Source organism: Aptenodytes forsteri, unplaced genomic scaffold (genome assembly GCF_000699145.1).
Source record: "Aptenodytes forsteri isolate BGI_AS27 unplaced genomic scaffold, ASM69914v1 Scaffold443, whole genome shotgun sequence".
Classification (NCBI taxonomy): Eukaryota; Metazoa; Chordata; class Aves; order Sphenisciformes; family Spheniscidae; genus Aptenodytes; species Aptenodytes forsteri.
In genome coordinates, this window is record NW_008794170.1 from 980676 (window position 1) to 993365 (window position 12690).

At 41.9% G+C, this 12690-nt stretch overlaps 1 protein-coding gene across 1 annotated transcript in view; it reads right to left on the bottom strand.

The window, feature by feature from the left end:
• NDUFA10 (NADH:ubiquinone oxidoreductase subunit A10) overlaps positions 1–12690 on the bottom strand; it is a 42295-nt gene that overhangs the window by 7165 nt on the left and 22440 nt on the right. The window contains exon 8 of the mRNA XM_009281949.2: positions 7512–7620. Coding sequence (XP_009280224.1) covers positions 7512–7620 — 109 coding nt within the window. The remainder of the gene's footprint in view (positions 1–7511; positions 7621–12690) is intronic.

The following is a 12690-nucleotide window of genomic DNA, read 5'->3' on the forward strand; positions in this document are numbered from 1 at the left end:
TGTTTAAGATCTCCATGGAGATGTTATCCCTGAGAAGCTGGAGCAATGCAGGGAGAGCAAAAAATAAATCCAGGTATCCTTCTTAGAGATTTACCAAAACCTTCTCCTGATCTAGAGCATGATTTTCAATATAAGATACCACAATAAAACTGTCCTCTGAGGGTTGGATTTTTTTTAATTAAAGTTTCCTAGGAGATACAGAAGAGTGGAGTGGGAACAGTTCACCTGCAACTTTTCTCCACTTTGCTTAATCACTAACAAAAGATCTTTCTTCCAAGCTATTTTCCTTGGGTTTTTATTTTATTTTTTTATTTAATAGAGGATTTGTACCTGTGATCCTACCCTGAGGATCACATTCCTACATGGGTACAGGATTAAGAGGGGTTTGGGAGAGGGAGGATGTGCTCCCACATAAAAAAATGTTTTCTTTCATAGGGCTCAGTTGCAGACTGTCAAGTTTGAAATGGATTATTTTAACACCAGTGGGATTTTACTGTCTTTTTGATTTACATAGGTACCCAGTGCCTGGGACAGCATGGTCCGTCATCTAAAACAAAACAGACAACTATCAAGACCAAGATTTGAGATAGTCCCAAGGTCTCTCAGGTTCCTTCCCCCCCCATATCTGGGATAGATATCCCTGCCAACTGCCCATGATATCTTTCAAGGAAAGCAGGGTAGAGAAGCTACAAGTTTCTAAAGCAGAAGGGCTACTCACACTCTCCCTGTATGTACAAGATCAGTGAGAGTAGAGGAGGAGTGGGAAGGTGGGAAGAGAAGGAGATCACATGCCTATTCCCACCCCTTTCCAGGTACCCTTCAGGAACAACTTCATCATTCCTAGGTTTTAGTTATTCTTCAGGTTCTTCTGGTCTTACCAATATTTAGCCACGCAACATCTTGTTACTTTAGAAAGGGCTAAAAATATTTTTGCAGATATAAAACAGGAAAAAACTTAAATTAAGCCTTTTCTAATTTATTGTGTGTCTGTTTTCATTCCTTCCTGGATTCAAGAGCAGACAGGGCTGGGCATTACAGCTGCCAAACACCTCCATTAAAATAAGAATTAGGAAGGGAGATCTTGATCCTAAAAAAAAAAAAATGAAAACTTCATCAAGCCAAGAAAAAATGGCAGGAGAGAGAAAACAGAAGATTGTATCAAAGACGCTGCTATGGTAACAATCACAAACATGGAGAAGAAAGATAGGAAGGGAGATTGATCCTAAAAAAAAAAAAATGAAAACTTCATCAAGCCAAGAAAAAATGGCAGGAGAGAGAACAGAAGATTGTATCAAAGACGCTGCTATGGTAACAATCACAAACATGGAGAAGAAAGATATCCTAAACCTCCCTACCTCTGACAGCTGCCAAACACCTCCATTAAAATAAGAATTAGGAAGGGAGATCTTGATCCTAAAAAAAAAAAAAATGAAAACTTCATCAAGCCAAGAAAAAATGGCAGGAGAGAGAAAACAGAAGATTGTATCAAAGACGCTGCTATGGTAACAATCACAAACATGGAGAAGAAAGATATCCTAAACCTCCCTACTTCTGCAAAGGCAAGAGTACCATGAAAGACAATTCATGGCTTAGATAAAGCTTATTGCAGCAGTTGTACTTTGTATGTATGTATGGGTAATGTACTCTGTGCATACAAGTAGAATTGGTCAAAGGGTTTTTTAGAAGCCTGTAGCTTTTCTGAAACCCAAAATCTGCAGCCAAAGGCCAAGATGTTGAGGACCCCACCACGCAATATCACCACGTTAAACCTCAATGCGTCATTTTGACGCAAACATTCCCTGTTGCTGATCCAGACTCTGGCTCCCTGAAAGCTCAAGTATTTCTTTTTAGTTCAGGATATTTTAAATGGTGGAATTTGTGTGTAAGCCAGGAGTGCTCTGCACTGTCAGAAGAGATGGGAAAGCTAGAGGACTTCCTAACCCTCCCATTTGCCAGCAGCCATCCTCAGCCCCTTGCAACCACAGCTGCCAAGAAGGGTCAGGGCTGCACTTCACATGCAACCTGGGCCACATCAAACCTGGAGAAAGTCTTCCCTTAATGTTTTCCCTTTTGGGCTACTTATGATCTTCTAATGATAAACACACATTCTTACAATACTCTGATTTTTGCATTGTGAGGCTGAGAGTTGACTGATGTTGCAGGCCCACCTTTCCTCACTCAAAACCTTGCTGCGTTACAGCTGTTTCCCTGCAACTACCAAGGCAGGCATCCCACACTTGAGGATTTCCCACCCCTGAGGTTGCATCTTTATGAAAAAGAGGGAAATAAAGAGCCTGTGGGAAAAGCATGGGCTTCTCCTCCTCTCCAACCTGTTGCTGCTTCTCCACTGCTGATACACAAGACTGCAGGGGACTGCCAGCCACACACTCCCAGGTCCTGGGGCAGAAAGGAGGGGGATGAGGAGCAGGATACGAAGATGCAGCTTGACAAGGCAGTTGAGCTGGTGCAGCTGCTGTGGACAGGCAGCCATCCCGCCCCAGCCACTACTTCCCTTCCACAGCTCCAGTATTCACCTAACCCCAGAAACCTGTTCCGTTTGGCAATCTAGCATAAGACTAGTCCAGGAATAAAAAAAAAAATAAATCCCTGTTAGGTTAGCAAGCTGAAGGGACTTGCCAGAGACACAGTTATGGGAGCCGAATTGCACCTTATAGCAGTAGCTAGGTCTTTGACTAGCTCACGCTTTCCTTGCCTCATGGTCAGCATACCCATATTCCAAAAGCAGTCTTCCACCAAGGGAAAAGGGTGGGGAAAAAGAAAATGAGAGCCTTCTCTTACCTTTCAGTGTCATATTTATTTTACTTTCTTGATGAGTTAAATGTTGGGCAGAAAAATCTGAGCCACCCATTTTGTCTCTGCTTAATATGGAGCTGCACTGACAAGGATGGACAAAGCAGAATCAATACTACTGCCAAATAAGCCTCTGCTTTCCTCATGTGGTGAATACGGCACACATGCAAAGTTTATCTCACCACAGAAAGTGACATTGCACAATTAGATGGTTCAAAGGAGGACAATGAGAACCATCAAGGAAAGGAGCCAAGGGATGGAGGTTGAAGTGTGCCAGGATCAGCAAATAGCCAGTGCGTGGTGGGGAAAAGCAATAAGAGGGTAAAGAAAGGAAGGGAAGTAGGTGGCTCACTATTTCGATGCAAGAGCAGAAGGACACTTCAGACTGAAAGATGACAACTAAAACTGATCTAAGAAAGCCTTAACACACAGGCACACGCACTCACAGGAGCTGGAAGTCATATTGGATAGGAAGCGTCTTTGAAGGTAGTTCAAGAGTGTGGAATAAATTCTTCAAAGAATTCATCACAACTGTCTGCTTCAAGGGTAAGGTACACATCCCTGACTTCCTTTTTTCTAATTGTGTAAGTTAGGCTAACAAAAGATAGAACATTTTGATATGGGATTTGCCTTAGTACAAAAGGAACTTCTAGGTGCCTAGGCCTGTCTTGTCTGAAGAAGAATGTGTGTGCCCAAGCATTTGGTTACTTTCTTCAGTATACACACCAGCACATATACTTAAAGAATCCCAGCAAACTATAAAGAGGGTAGGATACCCCTCCCACTGTGCAATCTTACACCCTGGAGAAAGGATGAGGGGAAAAAAAAACCCCAAACAAATCCTAGAGCATGAGATGCAAGCCACAGTTTTTAAGCATACTACTGAAGACAGCCCTTTTGTCCTTCAGGGTTTCTTAGACTTGTGTTTAAAGATGTTGGGACAAGCCATTGGACAAACAGGGGAGCTGGGTTACGTGAACCAGGGTTGGGGTGAGTGGGCTAGCAGAAATGCTTTCTGCTGGGGCTGATGACATGAGAAAGGAGACTAGGTTTTAACCATTTTGCTTTCACCTTGAGTGAACACCAGCAAACGCTGGACTCAGGCTCTGGTACACCTTGTGATAAGCAGCCCATTATTTTACTTTTTTTAGGCTTTTTAAACACGAAGTTTACATAAATGAAATACTGATCACTTCCCTACGATCTGCAGTGAAGGGAGAGGTGGCAAAGACTATTTTAAAGTTCTCCAGCTTTGTTTTCAGAGGTAAAGACGTAGGTGATGGCTTCAATATGAATCTTAGACAGCTGCACTTTTATGTATACAGAAAAGAGCATACACGTAAAAGAATCCTTTTTTCACCACCCCTAGGAGATTCAGCAGGACTTGCCAACAGCATTCGGGAGTGTGAAGTACATAAGTACATTATTTAAGTACACTGATTCCATTAAACAGAACCATTTGTTTTTGTGTTCTCTGCAAACACATCTGCCTAAGTGCTCCAGCTTCACAGGGCGCACATGGAGTTTGGAGCACTATCCATGGGGATTGTGCGCAGTTGGAAGAAAGCAGAGAGATACAGCAGTTGTTAAGAAAAAAAAAAACGAGTAGTCAAGTCTTTACTAGTCTGACAGTTCCTAAAATAATGTTGCTTCACTTACAAATGAACATGCTTATCTCTGTGATCTACAGAACCTGACTAAAAGGTTACTTTTCCCTTGCCAGAAAAGCCTCTTTAGAAGTTTATGAATGCCTGAACAGAACGGCTGAACCCTGCCAGATGACTTTATGATAAGAGAATGAGGCAGAAAGCCACCTCCTCACATGTGAAAGGAACACTTGAAGTTTAAAGGATATATGTAAAAAGAGAGTTTCTAGTATTGAGCTGTATGTGGCTACCTCATTATTTTGCAGAAAGGCACACATACTAAAATCTTGGACTCTGAAGAGTGTTTCCTCCTCCTTCTCAGTTGCTTCTGACTAATGAATATTTTGAACAATAAACAGCTTCTGCATGGAATTTGCAAATCCCCAAAAACCACCATTATTAGGCAGCATGAATTGTGTGCATGCAACTCTGAAAAGCACAGCAGTTAGCTGCCTATTGGTATGATCAAGGATTTACGACTAGTTTAAGATTGCTGAGGAAAAAAATCCCCTACACAAATCATTGTATTTACGTGGTAAACATCATTACACTAACTTTAAAAGCACGTATTTCCCACAAGGAAAAGTTGAAGTTCTGTAATTATACCATAATTAAGTCTTTATTTACAAGTCATGTGAGCCTAAAATCTTTACCTGTCTTCAAATGCAAAAGTGGTAGCGCAGCTGTAACCATCCCTGCATAAACATGGGCAAGGCAAGGGTTTACGATTCCCTCTCGTTAGACCCAGCAACCTCATAGCTACGATTTGTATGTCTAGAAGTTCATCTGCTTTTCCTGCCTGCACTGGTTGGTCTCATGCTGTATTACCTCTGAATATAAGCCTTGCCTTACAAAGCAATTCACACCTTCATTTGCTAAACAAAGTTGGAGTGAAAAAACCCCCAGATCTTCAAAGTTTCAACACAAAGAATTGAAACATATCTTGGAACATAAAATGGCAGGTGGGGCTGGCTTTGTGCTTCCCCTTCCAGTAGCTTATAGGAAGTAGGAAAACCCAGCATCTTTTGCATTGTGCACCATCCCTATAGACGCCCCCCCATCCCTGAAGGATTACAAGTGTCTAAGCATTCAGAAGAGAGAAAGAGAGTAGCTAGTATTGCCTGAATTTAACCAAATGCTTCATGAAATGTACAACTCCTCCTTATTCCAAAGGACATTATCACTTTCCACAGTACTTTCCTGAATCTGGACCTAAAAGCATGCCTGCAGAAGGGAGATTATATTTTGGCAATGTTTTTTTGCACTGACAGTGCTCAGCTTCTGCTGTCAACTAACTGGCATCAAGCAGAGCAATCCAAGAGCCCAGCTTTCCTTCCCAGGTATTCATATTCCTACTCCTAAGCATCCCTTTGATACATCTGCAAGGCAAGTCACAATTTTTCTTGGAAGCCAGCTATTTGATGAGCTAGGGCATTCTCAGTTTCTTGCCAGCACAAAGAGGAATGTGCTGTTGTATAGTTAGAGAAAAAAGCTTTCAGAAGTATTACCCCTGGTTCTCAGCACGCAGCACCAAGGTCACATCTAGCTGTGTGTCAGGCAGCCTCAATAATTCCCAGCTCCACTGCAAAGTGACATTTCAGCCAAAAAAACCCATCATCTTCGGGAAGAAAGGCACTGTCAGTACAGATGGATGTTGCATGTTGGCAACAAGTCATGCAGCAGATCCTTCTGAAATATGTGCTGCACATGCACAGACGTCTCTTGGAGCGAAGGACTCCAAAAATCCTTAGTCTGAGCTTGAAGTTTTGGACTTAAAAATGTAAGTGATACCAAGAAGCACAAAATTCTGATAGCAATTTCTCAGATGGACCAGGGAGTTTTCAAACCCATTAGACAACCTCAAGGAGTACTGAGACGCTTTCTGCTACTTTAACCTTTAGCTTCAGCCCCTTTTACAAGCTGGAAAGACTACATCTCAAATAAGGCAGAACAGCATGAACCCAGGAGCCTCTCCACTGCATAGTTAAGCTGAGGAGAAACAAATTATGTTGAATATTCACAGGGACTTCTGAACTGACTATTCCTGAAGAAAACATTGGTAGTCCAGAGTTTCCAAACAAGTCCACGAACCTGTATCTTACATTTTAATTTCAGTAAGAGACTGTATACTAACAGGAACAGAAAAATAGTAGTGTTTTGACTATGCAAATCATGGTTTACAACAATTTATCTAGATCTTCCTTCTTTTGTCTTCAGTGATGGCTTAAAAAAAAATGCAGTGGCAGAGATGATTTCAATTCAACTTGAAAATATACCATCATCTGTGACTTCAGTTTGTCTAATCAGTATTAATTGTCATCAGTTCCACAGTTTCTAATGAGAATTTACAATACCTGGGCCTTAGGAAAACACCATGTGGTGCAAGAGGACCCCACGCCAGCTAAATAACAATAAGCGATAGGGCAAAGTGCTAAGTCAATTGGAAGCCGTTGTCTCCAGAACCAGAAAGGCAAGCAGCTAATTAAAACATTGTGTGGGAGCCTGCATGAGGTGTAAGAGAGTGCTGGGCCACAACAGGCTTTGGATGTGTGCCCACGTACAGAAACACACTATTTAAAGCAACAACAGTTTTGAGAAGCAATGTAACATTTGTACCTCCTCAGCCTATTCCAGAAAAAACACCCCCTCCCTCAGCATTTTATAAGCTGTTGTCTTCATAGAAGTTGCCATGGGTTTCCAATTTTCTTGTTTGACTCAAAGGATTATTTTAGATTTCAGAGGTCAGAGACTAATCGGGGCAGGAGAAACAAAAACAAATGAAAACCACTTATCCTTTAGTCCACATCTAAAGATCAAAAAAGAAAATCAGCTTACGAAACAAACCATTTGCCTCATTATTCCTCTTGTGGGGAAGCCAGACTTCAAAAAAGGTGGTGATCTGGGCAAAATCCAGAACTTACTCTCAGAAATGTGTATGCCTGTACATGAGATTGACACCCAGGCTGTGCACAGGACAGTTACAAACGCACTTACACCTTGGCAGGGATAGTTGCCTGGCTACCATACAACTGCTCCCCTTCTGGTATTACTTACCGATCGATACTCATAATAGATTTTATCATATTCATTGCCTCCAATTGTGATTTCTGGAATGAAGCGAGGGATGGCTGCAGGATCCAGCACTCCATCTTTGTCCTGAACACTGAGGGGAAAGAAAGAAGGAAAGAAAAAGGAGCAGTTAGTCCACGTCCTGTCCCAAAGACAGCAACATCAATTCTGAGTTTGACCAAATATTGAAGAACCACTTTTCTGTTAAATACTACTTCCACAGGTTTTGCCTCTTTTCCAGTTATGATGAACACATAGTCCTTTTCCTCACGCAGTTCCTGTGGGTTTTTTTTACCCCCTTGCCTCCAGTTGGCTCCTGCTCCAACTTCTGCTTCTCCACTCCCTCCCCTGCGTTTTTCCTCCCTGGAGATGCTCTGTCATTCCTAGGAGCCTTCTCCATAAGGCATCTCTAGCTTTTTGCTTTCCTATATAAGCAAGGTAAAACAATGGTTTTATTGAATCACACACACTATCTTGCTATATCAACTTCATTTAATTGCCTCTTGTGCAATTAGTTTTCACAAATGAACGGTCACAGGATTAAAGTAAGGTGGTGCTCTTCCCCAAACTCCCATCCTAAATGGATTGACACTGACGCAATCACAGGGTTTTGAAGCAGACAGTGCCTCTAGCATCCTGCCTGGGAGTAACCAGGGGAAGCTTGTTGCAGCAGCTGTAATGACAGATACCAGGATCCACCAAAAATCCATGTTGCACAGTGCCAGCACTTTCAAATACCCCAAATTTAAAATGTCTGAGAAACTGCTAGAAAGCCACCTTCTGCATACTGGTATTATACGTAGACCAACAGTGCCACCTATACATATTTGGGGAAAAATACATCCATTTGCAGTGGACAGTGACCAAATTCTAAATGCAACACTTTAAACTCTGCAAGTTGTGTTTTCAGTGAATTGCATTTCTTTACAGATGTTTACACACACATAAAGCATATGCCCTGAGCAAAGCAAAGTTAATCATCTTTAAGCAATTAATTTTTTTCCCTAAATCACAAGTTTTGGGACCTTACCTCACAGCACTGAACAGTTTCAACAAGTAAACTAGTCTGCTAACGTATCCTGACACACACACTATAAATTATCCTACTACAGACAAATTAATAAGGAAGTACAATAATCTAGTAAAAGTTGAGGTGGGAGAAAGTAAGGATAAATGCCCTTTTACAAGGCCAGGATGAACACCAAAGATGTTTCCTATGAATTACTACGTTATCTATCTTCACATACATTAAATGTATATTTCACATGCTGGAAGCCAGTAAACAGGGTCCTCCTTTGCCTCCTCACCAACACAGCAAGAGCTTTTTTGTGACATGCTAGCACCAGCCCTCCTGGGGGCCACTCCCAGCCTTCCCACTCCAAGACAGCTTGGAATAACTGAGCTGGGATGGAAAAGCTTGTCAAAAGTGGTGATCTGATGATGCAACTGGTTTTATTTCTGAATCCCAACATGCTTTGGGAGGAGCACCTTTGCACCTACTAAGTTTCTTCTCTTGGGGTTCTACCAAGAAGGAATCAGCTCTAATATGCACTGCTAATTAACCTGGAACTAAAATAAACAGACCCCAGCAGAAAGCAGCCCTTCAGGAATGAAGAGCTGGTACCTGAAGTACAGTCCATCCTGCAATCACACTTATAATCAGTACCAACGCTATGAGCTTTAATCTGCATTTTCATTGTGCAGATAGCAGAGACAGCAAGCTAAGAATTTTGATTTGAACAGGACTGCATGCAGGCAATGTTTAAAGACCTTGCTGAGCTCAGGCTTAACAGCAGAGGCTGCGGAAGATCCACTAATCTATCAGTGAATAAACATCTCCCATCCCTTATTCCCACAGAAATGGGAGTCAGCTCTCTGTCAAGTAGGAGCAGATGTTCTGGACCTTACAAGTCTGTAGGAGAAAGCAGGTAAAATTTGTCCAGGCATACATGAAGTATAACTTGATACATACAAACTGTGTCCAATAGTCAACCAGTTTGCAGCTAATCCATTCCTTCATGAATCTCAGAAAAATGGCAATTCTAGAGGACAATTCCCAGGCACAATTTATTTTAGTTAGTGGTCAAGATGGAAAACCTGCTGCTCTCAAAACTTCTTTGCTCTCACAACCACTGCCTCCAAAGAAACCACTGCACAACAAAAAAATGCAAACCTAATGCTACCAAAGATGGCTTCTCCAGCTTCAGCTCTGCACCTTAAGAAATAACTTTGAATACTAAAAGCACCACCCAAAGACACCTGCCACAACAGTGTCTTTAACCACAAAACCACATTCGCTTGCCAGAACTAATTTACTGCTCAGCAGGAAGCATTTAAAGGCACCTTTTATGTTTCCTTAGTTTTCTCTCTCTCCCCCTGCACAAAAGTATCACTATTTATTATTTTCTGGCACTTAACCATATTTTCTTGAAGCAGCTCTCATCATGCAGTAGCATAGCTTCCCAGAGCGTGCTTTACCTACCCATAAGATTATGTGGCATTTCAAACTTAACTGAGAGCATGTGACTGCATGGTTCTAATACTGTACAAACATTAGATTTTAGCTCACCCATCCATAATCCTATTAGCTACAGCTCTTCCCATTGCTACACAGGAATCACACTTATGTATGTTACAGCAATGGGCAGCTCATTGCTTCTCTAAAAGCACCTATTACACACCCACTCCACACATTATGCACCACATATATGGTCCAGCACCACATGCACGAGCAGGTACCGAGGAATCAGGACTGACACATTCCTCCCTCTTTTCAGAGGGGGAAGTCCTGTTTCCCTTACAGGCAGTTTACAGCAAGGATACACAAATTTTTCAGGGAACCTGCAGAAACCTGATTACACACAAGTAACTTACACTTTTTTTTCCCACCAAGTCCAAAGATTGCCTACCACAATGAACATTAGAAAGTCTTATGAACATATTTGCTAAAGGTGCAAGGCAGGGTAAAGGAAGTAGACTGCTTGGAAAAAAATAAACTAGTCAAGCAAACAAAAAAAAAAAACCAGTTTGCGTAGCCTGAGCCATGATTTCTCAACAACTGATGCTGGCATAATCACAAAAATTGAAATGACAATACACAGTATTAGAAAACCACACTTCCTACCTAAAAGCATTCACTGACCTAAGAGGCTTAGAGCCAGCAACACAAAAGCATCCCACGTTAAATTCTGTGCTTATACATGAAAGTAACTTGAGAAATAGCAGGTGGATCCAACTGGAAAACAGATTATTTTCTCGCACACCTTGAAACCAGCTTCTCACCAACCGGTTATTGTGTTTCAGGTTTGAATCTGAGCAAGTGGGTGGTATTCATTCCTCTGCTATTCACACCCTTACTACCTCAGCCAGGGCTCCTCAACCCCTGCTGCGGTCGGCTTTCATGCCTCCCATGGGTAGGGTACAACACATGCAAGTGAGCCAGTGAGCATGTGATGCGCTTACGATTTTGCCCATGCTTGTGAGAGCAGGGGAAAGGAGAAATGCTCCTGATTCATGCCACAGGCACATAGAGCTGGGTGGGACAGATAGTTCCTGCATCCAACTCTTACCGTACTGACCTCCTCTGCCCCTGTGCTCATTCAGCAGGCACACAGGACAGCAGCAGGCTGTGTCCCCCATGTGTCTTTCCTTGCCTGTCATTTCTTCCTTGTCCATTTTCTCCAGAACTTAGTAAAGGCAGGGCAGTGACATACAGACCTCCTTCTGCCAAAGGGACTCAGACTCCACCATTTGGTTAGGCAGAACAAGTATGCCATGCCCAAAGTGAACCATGGCCACTCCCTTGGTGAACAGAAACACTCATCATGAACGCCAAGAAAAAAAAAGAGCTTTCCAAGAAAAGCAGGTCTGCAAGAGAAGGTCAGAAAGTGAAACAACACCTCTTCAAATCTATAAAAAGCCACTGCAAAGAGGAAATTAGAAAAACTGTTTCAATTGAAGCAAGAGAGAAGTAAGGTGCCAAAGGAAGCAGTTTTTAATAGTGCCAGAAGCTTTACAATGAATGGTTTATGAGATTTTGGAGTCTCCATGAAAAAATGTTTCAAAAACAAGTCCAATACAGCTCTTGCAAGCACTTCTAGTCCTGCTACTTGAAATCAGACAAGACATTCAAACATGGACACTTCTTCCCTTTGCTAAGCATGCTCGATTACACTGTGAAACAGAGCTGAAGGGTTGCTCTCCCTCATTCACTCCCATGCTTCCTCATTGCAGTATTTCATTTAACCAGAGCAAATTGTACAGAAAGGAAATAGGAGCCAAGCTCTGGGGTTAGCAATAGCTCTAAGAAGGTAAACAAATGTTAAGAGAACTTAGAAATTATTAGTTACTGCATATACAAGGTCCTTCAGTAACAACCTCAAAATATGTCTGATGTTCCGCCAAATACAATACTGGAAGATTTACTACCCAGGGTTTGTGGCACACTAAGTTATTAATGAACAAAATTGAACAGATGAGACTGGCAAACTATTTCACGGCTAGATTGTTTCCAAATGGAAAGAGATCCTCTTTTCATCAAGATAAAACAAATGCCAATACCTATCTTTTTCTAAGTGAAATTAGTGGTGGCTTAAAAAAGACGAAACACCAATACCTATCTTTTTTTAAATTATATTAGTGGTGACTTAAGCTGAAAATTTGCCCATATAAAATATGTTCTGCTATAGCAAATTCTGAAGGAGTGTGGGGATGTAACAGATTTAACCCTGAACTTGTCTGATGAAACAAGTCAAATGCAGTAAGCTCCCGGCAACAACTGGTAAAGTAATACAGGGGATGTTACACAAACTACAGCTCTTCGTTCCAAAACATTATTTATTTTGCAATGGAGGTAGACAGTCACATGATGTCACTGGGAAGGGCACAGATAAAACCGTGCCTAAGAGTGCAGTGGCAACAGAGGAACTCCTTGAGACTTTTCAAAAAACCAGCAGAGTGGTTTCTGTCGGACACAGCGCCTGGAGAGGAAGGAAAGATATGGAGAACATCCTCTGGGAGATCCCACTAGCTTACATACAGACAAATACACACATTTTTAACCTTTTACCAAGACATGCCTCAGTCCCACAACCATACTACTCTCTATTACGGCAAGGGAGAGAGTACTCAAGGGCAAGGCAGGGAGATAAAAGGTATCACTATG